The sequence below is a fragment of the Sapajus apella genome, unplaced genomic scaffold (genome assembly GCF_009761245.1).
Source record: "Sapajus apella isolate SASKATOON/1434 unplaced genomic scaffold, GSC_monkey_1.0 scaffold173, whole genome shotgun sequence".
Taxonomy (NCBI): Eukaryota; Metazoa; Chordata; class Mammalia; order Primates; family Cebidae; genus Sapajus; species Sapajus apella.
In genome coordinates, this window is record NW_022437113.1 from 1,527,763 (window position 1) to 1,551,413 (window position 23,651).

Here is a 23,651-nt window from a genome sequence, read left to right on the forward strand (position 1 = left end):
TATTTGTTTGTAGAGACGGGGTCTCACTATGTTAGCCAGGCTGGGCTTGAACTCCTGAGCTCAAGTGATCTACCCACCTCAGCCTCTCAAAGTGCTGGGATTACAGGCATGAGCCACTGCGCCCGGCCATAATAAACTTATTTGTAAATTCAATCTAGTCAAATAAATTCAAAATAAAAGAATGAGATTTCTGTGTGTGTCTAATTGGCATAGTTTTTTCTTTTTATGAAAAGTCCTCGTGTTGAGAAAGGATTTGGAGGCTGGACAGGGTGGATCACTCCTATAACCCTAGCACTTTGGGAGGCCGAGGCAGAAGGATTGCTTGGAGTTTGGGAGTTCAAGTCCAGCCTGGGCAACATAGCGAGACCCTGTCTCTATTATCGGAAAAAAAAAATGGACCGGGCTCGGTGGCTCTTGCCTGTAATCCCCGCACTTTGGGAGGCCGAGGCGGGCAGATCACTTGAGGACAGGAGTTTGAGACCAGCCTGGCCAACATGGTGAAACCTCGTCTCTACTAAAAATACAAAAATTAACTGGGCGTGGCAGCAGGCACCTGTAATCCCAGTTATTCAGGAGGCTGAGACAGGAGAATCACTTGAACCTGGGAGGGGGAGGTTACGTGAGCCGAGATCATGCCACTGCGCTCTAGCCTGGGTGACAAAGCAAGACTCTGCCTCAAAAAAAAAGTAAAGACTTGGAAGAAATACACAAATGCTGCTGCTTGGAGTATAAAATGGCACAGTTTTCTGGATGGGCAGTGGGTACAAAAGCCTAAAGATGGCACATCCATTTTGGCCCAAAAATTCCTCTTGTAGACATTTATCTAATAGAAACAAGATAGATTCCGGTGAAGATTCAGCTATGGAGTGTTTCTCGAGAAGACGGCGGGCCGCGTGGCTGGATCTGGGCACCAGAGCCTGGCTGCCCGGGACAGGTCGCTCCTTCTCGCTCAGCCTCAGTTTCCTCATCTGTATAATGAAAAATATCAAACAGACATCAAAAAGTCAGACATGTCGGACATCTGGTATGTAATAAGTGCTTAAAAAATCAGAGTTAATGGGCCAGGCACGGTGGCTCACGCCTGTAATCCCAGCACTTTGGGAAGCCGAGGCAGATGAATCACAGGTCAGGAGATCAATATCATCCTGGCCAAAGTGGTGAAACCTCGTCTCTACTAAAATACAAAAAAATTAGCTGGGTATGGTGGCACCTGCCTGTAGTCCCAGCTACTCAGGAGGCTGAGACAGAGGAATCACTTAAACCCGGGCGGTGGAGGATGCCGTGAGCCAAGATCGTGCCACTGCCCTACGGCCTGGGGGACAGAGCAAGACTCCATCTCAGAAAAAAAAAAAAAAAATCAGAGTTAATAGAAATGTTGGCCAGGCATGGTGGCTCACGCCTGTAATCCCAGCACTTTGGGAGGCCGAGATGGGCAGATCACCTGAGGTCAGGAGTTTGAGACCAGCCTGGCCAACATGGTAAAACCTCGTCTCTACTAAAAATACAAAAATTAGCTGGATGTGGTGGTGGGCGACTATAATCCCAGCTGCTCAGGAGGCAGGAGAATCGCTTGAACCCAAGAGGTGGACATTGTAATGAGCTGAGATCGCGCCATTTCACTCCAGCCGGGGACAAGAGTGAAACTCCATCTCAAAAAAAAAAAAATGTAGGCCGGGCACAGTGGCTCGTGCCTGTAATCCTAGCACTTTGGGAGGCCGAGGCAGGCGGATCACCTGAAGTCAGGAGTTAGAGACCAACATGGTTACTGACCAACATGGTGATACCCCATCTCTACTAAAAATACAAAAATTAGCCAGGTGTGGTGGTGCACGCCTGTAGTCCCAGCTACTTGGGAGGCTGAGGCAGGAGAATCGCTTGAACCTGGGAGGTGGAGGTTACAATGAGGCAAGATCCTGCCACTGCACTCCAGCCTGGGCGACAGAGACTCTATCTCAAAAAAAATAAAAAGAAAAAGAGAAATGTATAACCAGCCAAAAGATAAAGGGTGAAGGGTAGGAAAGAAGGTTCTCAGAGAAGGGGCTGAAAGCAGCTCCTAACCCTCCCGAACAAAGGCGAGGGGCGGCAGGTGAGGCTACCTGGGGGACAGCCTTCTGTTGAAATGACAAACACACCTACTTTAAAGTCAGAGCTTTCCTATTTCGGGATCTGCCCACGGGAACCTGCACTTGCACAAAAGGCGTGTACAAGATAATTCCCTGCGGCATTGGCTGTTAGTATGAAAGACTAGAAACCAAATGCCAATTGGCGTGGTTCTGGTGAAAGAGATTCAGGGGCCTGTCCACAATCCTTCACATCCGATTGCAAATCCTCAAATATTCTGACACTCAGAAGTTTGTATTTGTTAGTTTGTTTTTTTTGAGACAGGGTGTCCCTCTGTGGCCCAGGCTGGAGGGCAGTGGTGCAATCCATGCTCAATGCAGCCTCCATCTCCTGGGCTCAAGTAAATCCTGACACCTTAGCCTCCTGAGTAGCTGAGGCTACAGGTGCGTTCCACCACACCCAACTAATTTTTCAACTTTTTGTAGAGATGGGGTCTTGCTATGTTGTCCAGGCTGGTCCCAAACTCTGAGGCTCAAGCAATCCACCCGCCTTGGCCTCCCAGAGTGCTGGGATTGCAGGCATGAGCCACTGTGCATGCCCTTAGAAGTCTTTCTAGGACTGTTTATTTATTCAAGTTAGTGTAAATATTGATCAGTTTCTCTGTCCCAGATCAGCTGGGAAGCGTATTAGTTAGCTACTGCTGCATAAAAAATTATCCCCCAAATTATGCCCATCTTGCAAGCTCTTCCTGGTGGTAAACCTAAGGACCCCATCACTACAATCTCCCTTTCCAAGTTGGGAACAGGAAGTAGCCATTGGAAGATGTCCCCTAACTCCTGGCATTAGAGATGAAATACAAAGGCTGGGCATCATGACTCACACCTGTAATCCCAGCACTTTGGGAGGCTGAGGCCGTCAGATCACCTGAGGTCAGAAGTTTGAGACCAGCCTGGCCAACATGGTGACACACCTGTCTCTACTAAAAATACATAAATTAGCCAGGTGTGGTGGTACACGCCTGTAGTCTCAGCTACTTGGGAGGCTGAGGCAGGAGAATCACTTGAACCTGGGAGGTGGAGGTTGCAGTGAGCCGAGATCATACCACTGCATTCCAGCCTGGGCAACAGAGCTAGATCCCTTTTAAAAAAAAAAAAAAAAAAACAGAGATGGGACACAAATTCGCCACAATTTCATCTCCTGAGGGCTGAGCTCGCATGCATGTCAGAGGCCTGCCTGCCTTAGAGCGTCCCTCTGTGGCTCAGATACACTCCACAGCTTCCCACTGCGCTTGTTCATGAGCTTGGCCAGCCTGGCTGGGTAAGGAGGCAAGGTGCATCCTGTGCCATCCATGAACCCACACTCACAACAATCCCATACACCCCATGCAGGCCCCCACCTCCCCACCCCCAGCAATCACTTTGGCATGTTCCAGAAGGCTGTGAAGTTCCCCACCTGCTTCCTCCTGTTCCCATGGGACCTCCAAGCAGCCATCTAGAGTGCAGGATACATCATTGGCACCAAGGGCCTTTTTCAATTCTGAAATGAGATAAACTCTTGGACACACCTGGGGAAGCCCAGGCACCAAGTGGCTTCCCTGCATTTTCTTTTTTTCTTTCTTTCAGAAATTCAGTGGGTACCCTGCATTTTCCCAGAGAGACTACAAATGTCTCAAAATAGGAATCCTGAACAGGTGGCTCACATAAAGCCTCTCTCCCAGCCCGCACCCATGGCAGACATTGCTAGCTGATCCCTGCACCCTTCACCGAGCCTGGACACCACCAGCCTCGCCTCCCAACACACTGCTCTGGGCAGACATCACAAATTAATTCAGGATGGACCCACTCCCTGCACTTTGGGAAGCTGAGGCAGGCGGATCACTGGAGGTCAGCAGTTCGAGACCAGCTTGGCCAACATGGGGAAACCCTATCTCTGCTAAAAATACAAAAATTAGCTGGGCATGGTGGCACGTGCCTGTAGCCCCAGCTACTTGGGAGGCTGAGGCAGGAGAATAACTTGAACCCAGGAGGCGGAGGTTGCAGTGAGCCAAGACTGTGCCACTGCACTCCAGCCTGGGCAACAGAGTGAGACTTTCTCTCAAAAAAATAATAATAATAATAAATAAAGATGGAGTCTTGCTCTGTCACCCAGGTTGCAGCACAGTGGCATGACTTTGGCTCACCGCAACCTCTGCCTCCCACGTTCAAGCAATTCTCCTGCCTCAGCCTCCTGAGTAGCTGGGACTACAGGTGTGCACCACCACGCCCGGCTAAGTTTTTATATTTTTAGTAGAGACGGGATTTCACTATGTTGGTCAGGCTGGTCTCGAACTCCTGACCTCAAGTGATCTGCCCACCTCAGCCTCCCAAAGTGCTGGGATTAAAAGGGTGAGCCACCACACCCAACCTCTATCCATAGTTTTTGAACTCTGCCTCCTCCTCATCCTGAGAACTCCTATACGTCCCTCAGAGCCCCAATCCAAAGAGAGTTTCCTTCCCTGCCCCTCTGAGCTTCTCCACCCTGGACCAACTCTGGCCAAGTCCTGACTTGAGGTTGGATGGCAAGTGTTCACAGAGAGTGAGAGGCGATGGGGCCCTGGTGGGACTCGGTACATACAGCCAGTGGCTGCCAGCCTAGGCTCCCCTGAGCCATGGCAGGGCAGGACTCACCTCGGTCAATCCTCTGCAGCAAGCACCCGCGGATGACGTCCTCATAGATGCCCTCGGTGGTCAGAGCCTGGCTGCCCACGGCAAGGACATCCCCCTCAAACTCAGGCAGCTCCTGGAACCACGGCAGGTTAGGGGCTCAGCTGGAGGGGAGGGGCTCTAGAGGCCTATGTCGTGGGTTTCTGCCCTAACCTTGGTCTTGATTAGCTGTGGGGGAGGGAGCGTCGGGCCTCAGCTTCCTTATCTTTATTTTTTTAAGGTTTTTTTTTTTTATTTATTTCAAAATAAACACGGACCAGGTGTGGTGGCTCACGCCTGTAATCCCAGCATTTTGGGACACCAAGGCGGGTGGATCATGAGGTCAAGAGCTGAGATCACACCACTGCACTCCACCCTAGTAACAGAGCGAGACTCCATCTCAAAATAAATAAATAAATAAATAAATATTCTGCTTTGAAGGAGTTGTTTATATATTTTTTTAAATTTAAAAAAACACAAAACAAAATAAACAGGTCTTGGCTGGGCACGATGGCTCATGCCTGTAATCTCAACACTTTGAGAGGCTGAGGCAGGTAGATCAGGAGGTCAGGAGTTCAAGACCAGCCTGGCCAAGATGGTGAAACCCCCGTCTCTATAAAAATACAAAAAAAATTAGCTGGGTGTGGTGGCAGGCACCTGTAATCCCAGCTACTCAGGAGGCTGAGGGAGAGAATTGCTTGAACCCGGGAGGCAGAGGTTGCAGAGCGCCGAGATCGAGACACTGCACTCCAGCCTGGGTGACAGAGCAAGACTCTGTCTCAAAAATAAAAAAATAAAAATAAAAATAAACAGGTCTCACTCTGTCATCCAGGCTGGAGTGCAGTGGCACAGTCATGGCTCACTGCAGCCTCAACCTCCCAGGCTCAAGCGATCCTCTCCCCTCAGCCTCCCAAGTAGCTGAGACTACAGGCATGCACTCCGCACCTGGCTAATGCTTGTATTTTTTGTAGAGATAGGGTCTCACTATCCCAAAGTGCTGGGATGACAGGCCTTCACCACCACACTGGGCCTCAGTTTCCTTATCTTTAAAATGGACTCAGTGACCCCTATTCTCTATCGTTGTGGAAAGGATTCATGAGATTAATTAGACACAACAAGTCACACCTCACAGGGAGTATTGTGAGTATCTCCGCTGGGACTCCCCAAGCCCCCAGCCACTTTCTCTAGAGGATTCCGTTTGTACCTGTGTCAGACACCCGCCTGGTGCCCCTGAGCCCTGTGTGCCAGGCACCTAGGACTCCCCGGACCTCCTTCGCACTCTCCCACTCATCAAGCCCCAGCCACACCCACCTCGTCACTGTTCCTTCAACACGCCAGGCACCGCCAGGCCTCAGGGCCTTTGCACATGCTGTACCCTCTACCTGGAATGCCCTCCCCGGGACATGGCCTGTGCCTTCATTTCACAGGGAGATCCTTCCAGACCCCTGGTAACCCCTTACCCAACCCTTACCCAAACTCTCCATCATCCGCCACGCCCCTCCTCTGGTACCCATGTCACCCGGTGATATGTGATTTATGACACCCATCCCAGCTCTTCCTCAGCAGACACAGGGTAATCAGCCCCATCACGGGCAAAGCAGATGGCATTGTGGAAGCCCAGAAAAGCCACCTGACCCAGCTCCGGGGCTCAGGATACAGAAACCCCTTTTTTTGAGATAGGGCATTGCTCTGTTGCCCAGGCTGGAGTGCAGTGGTGCAATCCTAGCTCACTGGAGCCTCGACTTCCTGGGCTCAATTGATCCTCCCACCTCTTGGCCTCCGGAGTAGCTGGGACCACAGGGACATGCCACCACGCCTGGCTAACTTCTGTTTTTGTTTTTGGTTTTTATTTTTGAGACGATTTTTTTTGAGATGATTTTTTTTGGAGTTTCGATCTTGTTGCCCAGGCTGGAGTGCAATGGCGCGATCTCAGCTCAATGCAACCTCTGCCTCCCAGGTTCAAGCGATTCTCCTGCCTCAGCCTCCCCAGCGGCTGGGATTACAGGCAGGCGCCACCATGCCTGGCTAATTTCATATTTTTAGTAGAGATGGGGTCTCTCCATGTTGATCAGGCTGGTCTTGAACTCTCGACCTCAGGGTCTGCCTCGGCCTCTGCCTCCCAAAGTGCTGAGATTACAGGCATGACCCACTGCGCCCGGCCAACTTCTGTACTTTTATGGAGATGGGGTTTCACTATGTTGTTCAGACTGATCTCCTGACCTCAAGCAATCCACCTGCTTTGGCCTCCCAGAGTGCTGGGATTACAGGCGTGAGCCATGGCTCCTGGGCAGAAGTCTCTCATATTCAAAGAACATTCTGCCTGCCTTACGTGGATGTGTGGCAATGCTCAGACCTGCCTGCACGCTTCCCATTAACTCACCTTCCTGCAGCTTGGCTCCAGCTGGCTCAGCACAAAAGGTAAAAAGATGCAGAGACCCCAGCTTCGGATGAACCTCCTCTGCGCCAGCCCGCTGTCCGATTCGAACTTCTGCACAACACACCCAACGGCGCCTCTAGTGACCATCTGAGGACCCAGGCCCCACTGCCACCCGGTGCCACCCCGTACCCGCAGACCACACCTTCAGCACGCGCCCCCTGACTCTCTCCAGCCTCTGGGCAGCCTGGTCACAGTTGAGGGTTGTGGTCAGACACTGGTCGGCCAGCTGCAGGAAGGTGGCCACGGCATCAGCCATGAGCTGTGGGAGGAGATGCTGTGATGACCCCAGAATCTGTGATCCAGCCTCCTGGGCCCCGGCCTGCCCAGCTGACCCCTTCTCAGCATCCAGCCTGCCCCAACCAGCCACCTCTCCCAACCTCCTCCTCCTTGTCCCAGGAAACACCTTTCCCCTCCTCTCAGGACCTGGGAATGGTCCAGTCTGTGGGAAACTATGTGGAAACTGGCAGAAAGCCCCCTCCCTCTGAAGGATGGTGCCAGGGTGCCCAGAATGGGGAGCAGAGAGTCAGCCAGAGTTCAGCCTCCTCCACTGAGTGCTCTTGTGCAGTGCAAAAACTGAACAACTGTGCCAGGTGGGACTGAATCATCTCACTCTCTTCTTCTGTCACCAAGTCCATCAGCAGGTCCCATCTCAGACTTCAAAACAATTCTCACTTCTCCCCACTGACATCCGCAATCCTGGTCCAGGCCTCCTCTGTTCTTCCCCTCTTCCTGCCCTCCACAGCCTGTGCTCCCTACGGCAGGCAGAACTTCCAGCCACGCCCTCCCCCTGCTCACACGCATGCTCTGGCTTCCCATTGCCTTCAGGAAAGAGCCCACCCCTTAGCACCATACTCAAGGCACTCAGCAATCTGCCCATCCATCTCGCCAGCCTATATTCCCCATTTCTAAAAAATTGCTCCACGTTCCCCAAATGCAGACAAGGGCTCTCAACACTGTTCACTCGGGACTTGCGCCAGCCTCATTCCTCCCACTGCTGCCCCATGTTGGAAGTCCCCTCCTCCCGAAAGTCCCGTCAACCCCAGAGATGGATCAGGAACATCCTCGGCGCTCCCTGTACATTCTGCCCCAGCTCTGTCCACCACGTGTGGCGCTGCCTGGAAACGGGCTCATGTCCCCATGAGACTGGCATCCCCGCTGAGTCGTTCTCAATTATCATGATCTCTCCAGGACACACTTAGTGGAGGTGCTCTTTGCAGGCTGGCCTCCTCCCAGGCTCCTGCTCACCCTCACCTGCTGTGCAAGATCCTGGGCCGCAAACACGAGGCTCTGCATTCCCAGGAAGCCAAACGGTGCTGCCAGCTGCCCCAAGCGCCCCCGGCTCCGCTCAGTCTCACGGTAGCATGTCTGCATCAGCGCCAAGTCCCACGGCATCTCCCCGAATGAGTAAACCTATGTTCCCGGAAGCAGTTTGTGGTGGGGGGGGGTTCTGTCAGCTGATTGCAAAGGGCCAAGGACCCCACAGCCAACTCACCAAAGGAGAAACCCAAATGAAAACACATTCCGCCTCAGTTGTCACCAAAGAAACTCATAATAAAGTAGCGGTGGGCCGGGCGTGGTGGCTCATGCCTGTAATCCCAGCACTTTGGGAGGCTGAGGCGGGCAGATCCCTTGAGGTCAGGAGTTGGATACCAGCCTGGCCAACATGGAGAAACCCCGTCTCTACTAAAAATACAAAAATTAGCCAGGTGTGGTGGCGCACACCTGTAATCCCAGCTACTTGGGAGGCTGAGGCATGAGAATCGCTTGAATCCGGGAGGTAGGGGTTGCAGTGAGCCAAGACTGCACCACCGCACGTCAGCCTGGGAGACAGACTCTGTGTCAAAAAATAAAATAAGGCCAGGCACGGTGGCTCACGCCTGTATTCCCAGAATTTTGGGAGGCCAACATGGGTGGATCATGAGGTCAGGAGTTCAAGATCAGCCTGGCCAAGATATTGAAACCCCGTCTTTACTAAAAATACAAAAATTAGCCAAGCGCAGTGGCAGGCACCTGTAATACCAGCTACTCGGGAGGCTGAGGGAGAGAATCGCTTAAACCCAGGAGGCAGAGGTTGCATTGAGCTGGGATCACACTGCACTCCAGCCTGGGTGACAGAGCGAGACTCTGTCTCAAAAAATAAAAGGAACGGTGAGGCATGGTGTCATGGGTATAAAATGATAAAACCTGAAAAAACGATAACATGAGGTGCTGGCACAGTTGAGAGGAAATGAGCACACTCAGTTGGACCTGGATCTATGACCACCTCATGTCCTCTCTGTGCTGGGCCCTGGGGCTGCAGAAATGGAATACTCTAAGCCAGCCCTTGCTTACAAATTGGAGGAGACAGAGTGTAGACATCTCCCCCAGTGGTATGAAAGTGAGGCTGTGATGAGAGAAGCACAGGCTACCACAAGACATAGAGGGGGACCAGGGACAGATCCTGGAGAAGGTGATTAGGAAGTAGAAGGTTAAGAATGAGTTGAAGGGCCGGGCGCGGTGGCTCAAGCCTGTAATCCCAGCACTTTGGGAGGCTGAGGCGGGTGGATCACGAGGTCAAGAGATCGAGACCATCCTGGTCAACATGGTGAAACCCCGTCTCTACTAAAAATACAAAAAATTAGCTGGGCATGGTGGCACGTGCCTGTAATCCCAGCTACTCAGGAGGCTGAGGCAGGAGAATTGCCTGAACCCAGGAGGCGGAGGTTGCGGTGAGCCGAGATTGCGCCATTGCAGTCCAGCCTGGGTAACAAGAGCAAAACTCCGTCTCAAAAAAAAAAAAAAAAAAAGGAATGAGTTGAAGGTTGCCTGGCACATAGTAGGTGCTGCTTTCTGTATGCACATATGTATGTATGTGTGCATGGATGGGTGGGTGGATGGATGGATTTTAGGTGCTACTTGAATATCAGATGCACTGAGTTGACCTGCCTTGAGCAGAATTATCTGGCTCACAAGACCACATGGGTTGTTCCCTGCAGGCGAATGGGAGGAGGAGTTTGGGGGGTGATCTCAGAATGATTTTGCTAAAATGCCACTCTCCTCATCCAACTCCTTTCCCCTCATGTTTTAAACTGTGCTTCGTGGCCACTGAAGTGGCTCGCACCTGTAATCCCAGCACTTTGGGAGGCCAAGGCAGGCAGATCGCTTAAGCCCAGGAGTTTGAGACCAGCCTGGGCAACAAGGCAAGACCCTGTCTCTACAAAAAAATTTAAAAATTAGCTGGGCATGGTGACATTCGCCTGTATTTCCAGCTACTCGGGAGGCTAAGGTAGGAGAATCAATTGAGCCTGGGAGGTTGTGGCTGCAGTGAGCTAAGATTGTGTGTGCCACTGCACTCCAGCCAGGGTGACAGAACGAGACTCTGTCTCCAAAACAAACAAAGCAAAAACTCTGCTCCAGTGACTATAGCATGGTGATGGGTCCACAATAAGTAAAAAGCAGCCTAAAACAAATTCAGAGGTTTTCAACAGGAAAGACTCAACACATCACCCGCTGGCCCGCTGAACCCCTACCCACGGGAGCTCACCTCCCTGCGCAACCGCGTGCCCGATGGGCTCTGGCGCAGGTGGCCGGACAGTCGGTCCATGCCTTGAGCCAGGAGGGTCCGCACCACCTTGAGCAAGGCTTCCACGGTGTCCAGCAGGGTCTGAGCGACCCGGGGCAGCTGCAGGTCCACATGCTGGCGCAGGCACGACTCGAGCGGTCCCTTGATATCCGCTGGGAGTGGAAGACACTGACCTGGAGTCCCCTCCGCAAGGTGCCTCGCAGATGGGGATGGGCAGGGGCCCGAGTTCAGCAGGGCGAGGGGGACCCGAACAGGGACGCTGAGCACCCTCTTCTACCTCATTGTAGTGATGAGAAAACTGAGCCTCGGAGGGGCGGGCCGAGTCGGGATTCCCAACTGAGTATTTTAGGGGCCACCTTGGCCCACCCCTCCCCGGCTCTTCTACTTTCCAGGCCCGCCCAACCCGCTGTGGCCCAGCTCCGGGCCTCAACCCCTCCAGCCTCAGCCTCAAGGCCACGCCGATCCCCCGCTGAGGCTCCGCCCTTGCTGTATCCAGCACAGCCCTCTCAGGACCTTGTCTTTGGGGCAGACTCTAGGCCCCGCCCTAGTGCCACGCCCACAAAACCACGCCCATCACTTTCTAGCTTAGGCCCCGCCCTTCCCCGACCACGCCCCTTATTCACCCAAGGCCATGGCCGTTCCTCGCTTAGGTCACGCCCATCTGTCCCCAGCATTGCCTCGCCCCTCCCAGCCCAGGCCCCGCCCCCGAGTCTCACTCCGCATCCGCCCAGCCACGCGCGCCCGCAGCCGCAGCAGCTGGTCCACGTCCGGGCGGATCGTCTTCTCCAGCGACGCAAGCAGCTCATCTTTTTCGGGCTGGAAGGCGCAGAGCCCGGCGGAGGCCCCGGCCAGGACAGCTGCGTGAACGGCCTCCAGAAGCTGCCCAGACCGGTCGAGGGGACCCCACGCGGGACAGGAGGGCAGGAGAGACGAGACGCGGGGCGAGGATGGGGGTCAGAGAGACCGGCAGAAGTTTAGGCCACAGTCGTAGGAGGGGAACCCGAGCGCCCGGATCCCGCCCCCTGTTCCCGGGTCCGGATCCGTGCAAACCTCGGTCCAGGCCCAGGCGCGGGCGCGGCCGGCCCCCTGCAGGCCAGGAAGGGTCTGGGCTCGCAGCGCGGGAAGTTGCTCCCGCATCAGCACCGCGGTCAGCACCTGCAGGAGAAGGGGCCGTGGGCGCCGCGGCCGGCCAGAAGGGGTTCTGGTGGTCCGGGTGGCGGCCTCGCGGGGCACTGACCTCGGCGTCTGAACCTAGGGTCACGTCGTCGTCGCCAAAGTGGCCTTGGTGCTGCCGGTAGAGTCGGACGGCGTCCAGGAAGGCCCGGGCAGCAGGGGCCTGGCTTCGCTGCAGGACTGAGAGGGACTGGGCCTCAGTGGCTGCTCATAGCTCAGTGCCTGCCTGGTTCCCCATGGCCCGGGGAGGAAGCCCTCCTCCTGCAGGTGCCCAACACCCAAGTCTCACTCATCTCTGGAACTTTGCACAGACAGTGCCTGCCGCAGAGAACACATTCCCTCAGGATCACCACCAGCCCTTAAGGCACCCTTATTCAACTTAGAAGGAACCCTCTGCTGGCAGCCACAGCCCCGTGACCAGCAGTTCAGGCCATACATACCGCAGACACTACCTGCTCCTCCAGTTGCGTCGTTTATGCAGTTAACAACCTGCCCAACTGTGTGTGTCAGTCCTGCTGGTCCGCTACTTTTTTGCTTTCCTCTTTCCCTCCCTTCCTCCTTCCCTCTCTCCCTCTTTTCCTTCCTTATCCTTCCTTCCTTTTTTTTTTTTTTTTTTTTTTTGAGACGGAATCTCGTACTGTGGCCCCGGCTAGAGTGCAATGACCTGGTCTCCGCTCACTGCAACCTCCATCTCCTGGGTTCAAGTGATTCCCCTGCCTCAGCTTCCTGAGTAGCTAGGATTACAGGCGTCTCCCACCATGCCCAACTAATTTTTTGTATTTTCAGTAGAGACTGGGTTTCACCATGTTTGCCCAGGCTGACCTTGAACTCCTGACCTCGTGATCCACCTGCCTTGTCTTCCCAAAGTGCTGAGATTACAGGCATGAGCCACCACGTCCGGCCTCTTTTTTTCTTTCTTTTTCCTTCCTTCCTTCCTTTCTTCCTTCATCCCTTTCTTCCTTCCTTCCTTTTTCTCTTTCTCTTTCTTTTTTCCTTTCTTTCTCTCTCTCTCTCTCTTTTTTTTTTTAGATAGGGGTCTCTCCATTGCTCAGGCTGAAGTATGGTGACATGATCACAGTTCGCTGCAGCCTCCAAGTCCTGGGCTCAAACGATCCTCCCACCTCAGCCTCCTGAGTAGCTGAGACCACCGCAAACACATGCCACCACACCCAGCTAATTTTTGTATTTTTTGCACAGATGGAGTTTCACCATGTTGCCCAGGCTGGTCTTGAACTCTTGGCATCAAGCTGGGATTACAGGCACGAGCCACTGCGCCTGACCTATTCCCCTTTTTCACTTGGCTGGCCCCTCCTCTTTTTCAGACCCCAGCTTCCCCTCATCTGGGAAGCCTGCTCTAATTCCCATTCCCCAGGCTGAGCTTCCAGAGAATCCTGCGTGTCTCTGTCACAGCCCTAGTCACTCACAACAGCCTGATGTCCCTTCCCACTCCCCCAACAACCCATTTTCTTTCCATTTTGTTTTGTTTTGTTTTTTGACACGGAGTTTTGCTCTTGTTGCCCAGGTTGGAGTGCAATGGGGTGATCTCGGCTCATTGCAACCTCTGCCTCCTGGGTTCAAGCGATTCTCCTGCCTCAGCCTCCCGAGTAGCTGGGATTACAGGCGCCCATTACCAAGCCCAGCTAATTTTTGTATTTTTAGTAGAGATGGGGTTTCACCATGTTGGCCAGGCTGGTCTCGAACTCTTGACCTCAGGTGATCTGCCTATCTTGGCCTCCCAAAGTGCTGGGATTACAGGCATGAGCCACCATGCCCAGTCTAACAACCCATTTTCTAGGTAAGAAAAGTGAGGCCTGGAGAGGTCCCAAGCCAACAGAGGCTGAGCTATGTGACCCCAGACCATTAGCCTCACAACTACTGGACCCTTCCTGAGACCCACCTGTGCCCCGAAGCCGGATGCCACCCTGCAGTGCCAGCCTCCAGGCATGCTGTGCCTCCCTGGTGGCTGCAGAGAAGCAGAGGTGCCGGCGGAAGGGGTGCTGGAGGAATAGGGGGAACCTCACAGGCACTTCCAAGAGGGAGTCAGGCTCTTCCTGAGTATGGTCTCCTGAAAACAAACAGAGGAGGTCGCATCTTCTAAACACTCGTTCACTAGGAGAAAATAGCCCTGAAATGCATACAGCAGTCCCTGAAATGGGCAGTTGCTCGATAAATATGAGCCACACCATGAAACCTGCCACCTTCCTTATTCCAGCAGCGCTGGGCAGGGCACAGTTTGTGGGGAGGTAAAGTCACCTTCTCCATTGCATGCCCAAGGCAGACATCACCAATCCATCCCAGCATGGTTTTCCAGCCTCAGCTTCCTCAGTACAGTCCTCCTGGCAGCCACCACCAATCCATCCAAGCTAGGATGTTATATGAGACCGGCTTGATGTGGGGCTTTGCAGTTAGCCGGCCGGGGTTCCAACCTGATCAAACCCCAAACCACTTTCATTTTCTTTCTTTCTTTGTCTTTTTCTTTTTTTTTTGAGATGGAGTCTCGCTGTGTCACTGGGCTGGAGTGCAGTGGCATGATCTCAGCTCACTGCAACCTCCGACCCCTGGGTTCAAGCGATTCTCCTGCCTCAGCCTCCTGAGTAGCTAGAATTACAGGCACCTGCCACCATGCCCGGCTAATTTTTTTTTTTTTTTAGAACTCCTGACCTCAGGTGATCCACCCACCTCAGCCTCTCAAAGTGCTAGGATTACAGGCGTGAGCCACAGCGCCCCACCAATTTTTCTATTTTTTTTTTTAGTGGAGACGGGGTTTCACCATGTTAGCCAGAATGGTCTCGATCTCCTGGCCTCTTGATCTGCCCACCTTGGCTTCCCAAAGTGCAGGGATCACAGGTGTGAGCCTGTGCCCAGCCTGTCCAAACTACTTTCTAGGGCACACGTTTTCATGTCTCTGAGCTGTGATTTTCCTGCCCTACAGGGGCATGCCACTACACCCGGCTGATTTTTGAATTTTTACTAGAGACGGGGTTTCACTGTTGGCCAGGCTGGTCTCGAACTCCTCACCTTAAGTTATCCACCCACCTCAGCCTCCCAAAGTGGTGTGATTACAGGCACATGCCACTACACCCAGCTAATTTTTGTATTTTTAGTAGAGACGGGGTTTCACCATGTTGGCCAGGCTGGTTCGAACTCCTGACCTCAACTGATCCACCCTCCTCGGCCTCCCAAAGTGCTGGGATGACAGGCGTGCGCCACCTCGCCCAGCCTATTGTTTTTGTTGTTGTTGTTGTTTTTGGAGATGGAGTTTCACTCTATAGCCCAGGCTGGAGTGTGATGGTAAGATCTCGGCTCACTGCAACCTCCACCTCCGAGGCTCAAGCGATCCTCCCACCTCAGCCTCCCAAGTAGCTGAGACTACAGGCATGAGCCACAGCACACATCCCAGCTTTTACTGTTTTTATCCTTTGCTATTTTGATTCTGTTTCCACGACCTAACTCTTTCTCTCACTCTGGCGAGAGTGGGTGTTTATTTGTTTTCCAGAACAGGGATGCTCACCGGGGCAACGGCGCCCCCGGGAGACACTTGGCAATGTTGGAGACATTTGTGGTTGTCATATTCACAATGGGGGCCTCATGAGGCCACCTCCTGAACTCAGGTGATCCATCCACCTCCGCTTCCCAAAATGCTGGGATTACAGGCACATGCCACTACACCCAGCTAAATTGTGTATTTTTAGTAGTGGTGGGATTTCACCATGTTGGCCAGGCTGGTCTTGAACTCCTGACCTCAAGTGATCCAGCCGCCTTGGCCTTCCAAGTGGTAGAAGCCGGGGATGCTGCTTAACGCCCGGATGTGCACGGGACGCCCCCACCACAGAGAATGATCTGACCCCACATATCAACAATGCTGGGGGTGGAGAAACCTGCTCCTGGGAACCCCGGGACCCTTACCCAAGGAGGCCGGGCAGAGAGCATCCAAAAGGTAGAGATATTCACGCTGGGAAGTCAGGAGTGTGTATCCCGTCAGGGCTGTGGAGCCAAGGGGGCGGTTCCCATTTTCATATTCCTACAAAAGGCACCCAGAGAACCAACTTGGGACAGGTCTGAACTGTGGCTTCTGTGTCCCAACTGTACTATCCAGGGAAGATTTCAGATGAGCTGGAAAATCCTCTGCTCCTCCCACCTGCACACCACCCCCCCCACCTTTCCTCCCTTCCTCTCTCTGTCTTTTGTTTTTGTTTTGAGACAGAGCCTGGCTCTGTCGCCCAGGCTGGAGTGCAGTAGCACGATCTCAGCTCACTGAAACCTCCACCTCCCGGGTTCAAGCGATTCTCCTGCTCAGCCTCCTGAGTAGCTGGGACTACAGGTGTGTACCACCATGCCTGGTTATTTTTGTATTTTATTTTATTTATTTATTTATTTTAAGACGGAGTCTCGCTCTGTCGCCCAGGCTGGAGTGCAACGGCCCGATCTCAGCTCCCTGCAACCTCTGCCTCCTGGATTCTTCCGGCTCAGTCTCCCAAGTAGCTCGGACTACAGGCACGCACCACCATGCCCGGCTAATTTTTGTATTTTTAGTAGAGATGGGGTTTCTCCATGTTGGCCAGGCTGGTCTTGAACTCCCGACCTCAGGTGAACCACCCGCCTCGGCCTCACAAAGGGCTAGGATTACAGGCGTGAGCCACCGCACCTGGCCCTAGTTTTTGTATTTTTAGTACAGATGGGGTTTCACCATCTTGGCCACACTGGTCTTGAACTCCTGGACTGAAGGGATCCACCTGCCTCCGCCTCCCAAAGGGCTGGAATTACAGGTGTGAGCCACCAGGTCCAGCCCTCCCTCTCTTCCCGCCCAATCCATCCTCCCTCCGTGCCCATAACTTCCTCTCTTCCTCCCTCCTTCCCTTCCTTCCTCCTGTTCCTGCCCTCTCTCTCTCTCTCCCTCCTTTTCCCTTTCCCTCCCTTCCTCCCTCAGTCCCTGAACTCCCAGCACCCCCTGGCTCCCCATTTTCCAGGCTGGTCCCATGTGCTGTCTGAGGACCCACCTGATGAACCCTCCATGCCCTACATGGGTGAGACACTATCATTCCATTTCACAGAGGTGGAAACTGAGTTTCAGAAAGGTAGTGATCGTCCCAAGCTCCCCAGCCAGAAAGCAGAAGGGTCAGAGGTCTGACTTGCAAAGGCCTCAAGAGGTTTAAACCACAGCTCTGATACTGCCTTGGGCCTCAGTTTACCCATCCAGCACAGCAGGGGATGGGACGAGGTGATCTACAACAGACCAAGCATATAGAGGCCCAAGATTCACAGTGGGTGATTGATAGAGGTGGGGGCTATGCTGACAGATGGACTCCATAAGCTGAGGCTGGGGGGCGTGGAAAGAAGGGACCCAGAAGCAGAAAGGCCACGAGACACTCACTTACCTCCTTGTGGCTGAACCACTCCAGGCGGCCGTCCCCACGCAGAACACAGAAGATTGGCTGCCACCGGGGCGGGTGTCCCCGAAGCTGGGTCAGGGGTCCTCGGTGCTCACGGACTCGGGGCAGCTTCTGCAAGCAGAGGGATCAGCAGGTGTGAGGGGCTGTGGGCTGATGTCCCTGTGTCCCAACCACCCAGACAGCTCCTGCCGTACCCTGCGGTGACGCTCAGGTCCTATGATGCCCCAGGCTGGTCAGGGAGAGTCCCAGGTGGAAAAAGGCTCTGTGTCCACGGCTCCTGGAGCCCCCCGCATTAGTAACAAGCATGGATCCCAGATTCAAATCACACCTCTGCAGTGTGACCTCAGGCAGGTCATTTTGCCTCTCTCTGCCTCAGTTTCCTCATCAGTCAAAGACCCATCTCCTAAGCGGGTGAAGAGTAAGTTGTATGGGGCACGCAACTTCATGGTTCCAGAGACCTCTGTAGGCCAGACGCAGTGGCTCGTGCCTGTCATCCCAGCAATTTGGGAGGCCAAGGTGGGGGGATGACGAGGTCAAGAGTTTGAGACCAGCTCGACCAACATGGTGAAAGCCCGTCTCTATTAAAAATACAAAAATTAGTCAGGCATGGTGGCGGGAGCCTGTGGTCCCGGCTACTTAGAGGCTGAGGCACAAGAATGGCTTGAACCCAGGAAGTGGAGGTTGCAATGAGCCAAGATCACCCCATTGCACTCCAGCCTGGGCAACAGAGGGAAACTCCACTTCAAAAAAAAAAAAAGTTGCCAGGTGCAGTGACTCACGCCTGTGATCCCAGCACTTTGGGAGGCTGAGGTGAGTGGATCATGTAGTCAAAAGATTGAGATTATCCTAGCCAACATGGTGAAACCCCGTCTCTACTAAAAAATACAAAAACTAGCTGGGCATGGTGGTGCACACCTGTAGTCCCAGCTACTCGGGCAGCTGAGGCAGGAGAATCGCTTGAACCCAGGAGGCGGAGGTTGCAGTGAGCCGGGATCACGCCACTGCACTCCAGCCTGACAAAAGAGCGAGACTCTGTCAAAAAAAAAAAGTTTTTCCATTTCACATCAGGATATGCCGGCTTGTTTGGAGTCTTCATGTCTCATCAGATTGTAAACCCCAGAGGTTAGAGCAGGATCTGTCCTTGTCGCTGGACAGAGGCTGTGTGTCCTCATGCCCAGCCCATGATGTGGCATGAATGACATGTGCAATGAATGGTTTTATTTGTTGGTAGGATTTTTTGGTGTTTGTTTTTAAGATGGAGTCTCGCTCTGTTGCCCAGGTTCGAACAATTCTTCTGCCTCAGACTCCCAAGTAGCTGGGATTACAGGCGCGCGCCACCACGCCCAGCTAATTTTTTTTTATTTTTATTTTTTGTTTTTTTTTGTATTTTTAGCAGAGGCGAGGTTTCACCATGTTGGCCAGGCTGGTCTTGAATGCCTGACATCTGGTGATCCGCCTGCCTCGGCCTCCCAAAGTGCTGGGATTACAGACGTGAGCCATCTCGCCTGGCCGCTCAGTGAATGTTTATTCAAACAGTGAATATTTAAAGTCACCCTATGGCAATGGCAAAGGTCTGAGGTTGGAAGCTTGGCTTAGGGAGGGCTCCTCCAGGACCCCCCCACATCAAAGGTCCTCCGCCCCCACAAAACTCACTTTGCTTCGTAGCAACTGACTTCCAGCCGGCTCCTGGGGGCCCAGCTCTCGGGAGATCTGCCGAAGGACTGATGCTGCCAGCTGCCCGCGGTAGCAGGGCAGGAAGTTCCTCAGCAGGGTGTCCATCTGATCTGCAGGGACAAGGGGACAGTGAGCCCAGCAAATTGAATCTGCCCAAGAGACCTGCTTGGGAAGGGCAAAACAGACAGGGAAGCCACCTGGGGCTCCTATGGTTATCCGGAGCTGCCCAACAAGTTGTCACCAAATTCCACGCACCCTTCACCCCCGTGCCTGTTCCCATTAACGTGGCTGGGAGGAAGCTCCTCCCCCCGCCCTTCTACTTTCTTTTTGACACAGGGTTTTGCTCTGTGGCCCAGGCTGGAGTGCAGTGGTGCAATCACAGCTCACTGCAGCCTCCACTTCCCGGGCTTCTCCCATCTCAGCCTCCCGGGTAGCTGGGACTACAGAACTGCAGGCGCCTGCCACCATGATTGGCTAATTTTTCTATTTTTAGTAGAGATGAGGTTTCACCATGTTGCTCAGGCTGGTCTCGAACTCCTGGGCTCTAGTGATCTGCTTGCCTTGTCCCTTCCTTTCCTTCCTCCCTCCCTCCCTCCTTCTTTCTCTCTCTCTTTCTCTCTTTCTGAGACAGGGTCTCTGACCCCGAGGCTGGAGTGTGGTGGTGCAATCCCACTGCAGCCTTCACCTCCTGGGTTCAAGTGATCCTCCCTCGGCCCCACTTCAGTAGCTGGGATCACATGCACGCCCCACCAGGCCCAGCTAATTTTTAAAATTTTTTGTGGAGACAACGTCTTGCTATGATGTCCAGGCTGGTCTCAAACTCCTGGCCTCAAGCGATCCTCCCACCTCGGACTCCCAAAGCACTGGGAATACAGGTGTGAGCCACACTTTCACTTGTAGCTCATGTACCATGTACAGCTTATGGTTTGCTGAGATTTGACACAATCACACATCTGTGAAACCCTCACCACAATCAAGATAATGACCGGATCCATCACACCCAAAAGTTTCTCCATATGCTTTACCTGAGGGGCTTTTCAAAAGCTTTTAAAGCACATAAGGGAACTTTCTGTGGGTGATGGCAGTATCCTGTATCCTGATCTATTTAGGAAGTAGTCACATGGGTGACTAGCTCTGTGAGCTGTTGCCCTAAGGTGTATACATTTGATTGTAAATAAAACATACTTCCATTCTGCTGCCCAGAATGTGGACCCAATGGCTGGAGTTCCAGCAGCCATTCTGTGCCATGAGGTCACCTTGGGCATAGGAATCTACACGTGGCAGAGCCAAGAGACAGAAGGACATTAGGTGTCTAACTTTTACTAGCCTGCCTGTGTCCACACCTGCAGTTTGATTAAAAAAAAATCTTTTATCTTGTTTAAACCACTATTGAAAAAAAATCCCAGTGCTACATAGAGTAACTCATTGAATCCTTATGATGTCCCCGTGAGCTAGGCATTGTTGCTATCCCCACTTTACATATAACAGAATAAAGCCCAGGAAGGTGAAGTCACTCACCAAAGGGCACACAGCAAGTGAGGGCATGACCAAGGTGTGAACGTGAATTGTTTGTTTGTGAGATACACCACAGGCCTTAGCATATGCTGTTTCTCCTGTCGAAAATGCTCTCCCGGTATCTCCTACCTGCCAACACTATCACATCCCTCCAGCCCTGGCTTGATCATTGTCTCCTCGGCAGGCAGTCACCCACTTCTGCTCTTCCCAACACTCAAGGAACATGTGAGCTCTCTCCCATCATTCTCACCATGCAATTTTGGGTCATGATTTGACCCAAAAACAAAAACATTCTTCCACCCTGCTGCATGGAATGTGGACCCAATGACTGGAGCTCCAGCAGCCATTCTGTGCCTTGAGGTCACCTTGGGCACAGAAGTCCCACATAGCAGAGCCACAGGATGGAAGGAGTTTAGACCATGAGCCTGCCAGAATAAGGCCAATGCCAACCCCAGAATGTCCCCAGCGCCCAGCACAGGGGCTCACCCTGCATATGAAGACAGAGGGACCCGAGTGGCACTCACCCTTCTTGGTCTCAAATTGGGAACTGAGTCTCCATCACCAGCGTCCTGCCAAATAACCTGCTGGTCCCTGCCCACCCAGGAGGATGTCCCTCAGGATCTGGCTGGGTCTGGGACACCCTCCAGCTGGTCCCATGCTTCCCATCTGAACCCCTATCCTGAATCAGGTCGCCATATTTACCAAATAAAATAGAAGACACGGGCTGGGCATGGTGACGCATGCCTATAATCCCAGCACTTTGGGAGACCAAGGCGGGCAGATCACCTAAGGTCAGGAGTTCAAGACCAGCCTGGCCAACATGGTGAAACCCCGTTTCTACTAAAAATAGAAAAATTAGGCATGGTGGCGCATGCCTGTAATCCCAGCTACTTGGGAAGCTGAGGCAAGAGAATCACTTGAATCCTGGAGGCAGAGAGCTTGCAGTGAGCTGAGATCGCACCACTGCACTCTAGCCTGCGTGATAGAGGGAGACTCCGTCCTAAAAAAAAAAAAAAGATTAAACGTGTTATTGGTTTTCAGCATAAGTATGCACTATGCAAAATTTGGGATTTACTTATACTAACAATAAGATTCAGACCAGGTGCAGTGGCTCCCGCCTGTAGTCCAGCACTTTGGGAGGTTGAGGTGGGAGGATCACTCAAGCTCAGGCATTTAAGAACAGCCTGAGGAACATAGTGAGACCCTGGCTCTACAAAATCAAATAAAAACATTAGCTTGGCGTGGTGGTGCACGCCTGTGGTCCCACCTACTCGGGAGGCTAAGGTGGGAGGATCACTTGGGCCCAGGAGGCCAAGGTTGCAGTGAGCTGTGATCATACCACTGCACTCCAGCTTGGGCAACAGACAAGATCCTGTCTTAACAATAACAAAAGATTCACTGAGTGAAATTCACATTAAGAGGACATCGTTGGCCAGGCGCGGTGGCTCACGCCTGTAATCCCAGCACTTTGGGAGGCTGAGGTGAGCGGATCACAAGGTCAGGAGATCGAGACCATCCTGGCCAACATGGTGAAACCCCATCTCAACTAAAAATATAAAAAATTAGCCAGGCATAGCGGTGCGCCTGTAGTCCCAGCTACTCGAGAGGCTGAGGCAGGGGAATCGCTTGAACCCGGGCGGCAGAGGTTGCAGTGAGCAGAGATTATGCCACTGCACTCCAGCTGGGCAACAGAACAAGACACTGTCAAAAAAAAAAAGGGCATCCTGTGTGTTTGACAGCCCTAGGTCTGACCCCCAGCACCATCTGCTTCATGGAGCGTATAGACCCGATGGCTGGAGCTCCCTCCCATCCAGACTCCCACCCTGTCCCCACTCAGGATACTCACCCCTTAGGTGCTGCCGTTGTTGTTTATCCAGAGGGCTTGAGGGCCGCCCGCCCATCCTGCTGCCGTCTCCCGGGGCTCCCCTTCCCCTCCCCGCGACCACCGCCCGCGTTCCTTGGCTCAGGAGCACCAGGGTGGCAGGGGAAAGGCTGGAACGCGGTGGGTTCAGAGGCCCCGCCCCCTGCCCCGCCCCATGCTGCACCTGCGTCCTCCCCGCCCCCCTGGGGCCAAGGTGGCCCAGAGCCAGTGGTTTCTGTAGAGGCTGCGGGGGCTGCCCCGGGGGTAGGTTGTGGGGTACGAGAGAAAGAAAATCATAGCTCGCCTTGAAGGAGGGTGGCAGGGCAGACATCTGGCAGAACTGGCCAGCAGTCGTCTGTATGGGGGCTGGAACAGGGGGATGGGCAGGAATGGGGCATCTCTCCTGGTGCCACACACACCCTCACCTTGTGCCGTGTGAAGCTGAACCACACAGACGATACAGCCCTGGCCCAGTTCCCAGGTGTCCCCAGGCCTGGGAGACAGAGCTGGGCAGACACTCCCAGACTGTCCCTGGGGTCAGTGCCGGGGCAAGGGGGCAGATGCCAAGGTCTTAGAGGATGGGGGGCCTGGCAAGGGCGAGCAGAGATTTGGGGGGCACTGAAGCAGGAGGGGATGGAAGATGGGCATGGGGGGGTCCAGAAGGTAACGTTGCCAAAGACGTCAATCAAAGGAAGTGAGGGGCCAGGGGCAGTGGTTCATGCCTGTAATCCCAGTACTTTAGGAGGTTGAGGCAAGTGGATCACTTGAGGTCAGGATTTCAAGACCAGCCTGGCCAGCATGGTGACACTCAATTTCTACCAAAAATACAAAAATTAGCCGGGCATGGTGGTGGATGCCTATAATCCAGCTACTTGGGAGGCTGAGGCAGGAGAATCGCCTGAACCCGGGAGGTGAGGTTGCAGTGAGGAGATTGCGCCACTGCACTCCAGCCTGGACGACAGAGCAAGACCCTGTCTCCTCCAAAAAAGAAAGTGAGGGCCCGAGCCAAGCAAAAAGCTACAGGGGAGGAGATACCGGACAGTGGGCTCCGCACGGGCAAAGGCCCTGGGGTGGAATGTGCTCAGCGGGCTCTAGCAACAGCCAGAAGTGGGTGCGTTGTAAGGGCATAGAGTGAGGGGCTGATGCTCTTGGGGAGAGGAGCAGGTGAAAGGGGCCACGTGGAGTCTGGTGGGAAGGGGTGGATTTCGCTCCCAAGGCAACATGGAGCAGGAAGGGTTAATGCTTTCAGGAAAGAGTAGGAGATGGTGACAGCCCCAGGCAGAACTGTCCACATGGG

The 23,651-nt window shown here is 53.5% G+C and overlaps 1 protein-coding gene across 1 annotated transcript; it reads right to left on the reverse strand.

Annotated features, from left to right (window-relative positions):
• Positions 1-723: 723 nt before the first annotated feature.
• On the reverse strand, positions 724-22,481 carry NIBAN3 (niban apoptosis regulator 3). The gene is made up of 15 exons (XM_032267858.1): positions 22,340-22,481; positions 18,958-19,088; positions 17,290-17,415; positions 15,821-15,935; positions 13,812-13,979; positions 11,979-12,094; positions 11,792-11,896; positions 11,458-11,620; positions 10,703-10,893; positions 8,431-8,589; positions 7,322-7,438; positions 7,123-7,230; positions 4,728-4,839; positions 3,514-3,597; positions 724-968 (listed from the first exon to the last, which is right to left on the reverse strand). Exons 1-15 carry the CDS (start codon positions 22,392-22,394, stop codon positions 856-858), a joined length of 1,863 nt encoding a protein of 620 aa, XP_032123749.1. The 5' UTR covers positions 22,395-22,481; the 3' UTR covers positions 724-855.
• Between the last annotated feature and the right edge of the window lie 1,170 nt (positions 22,482-23,651).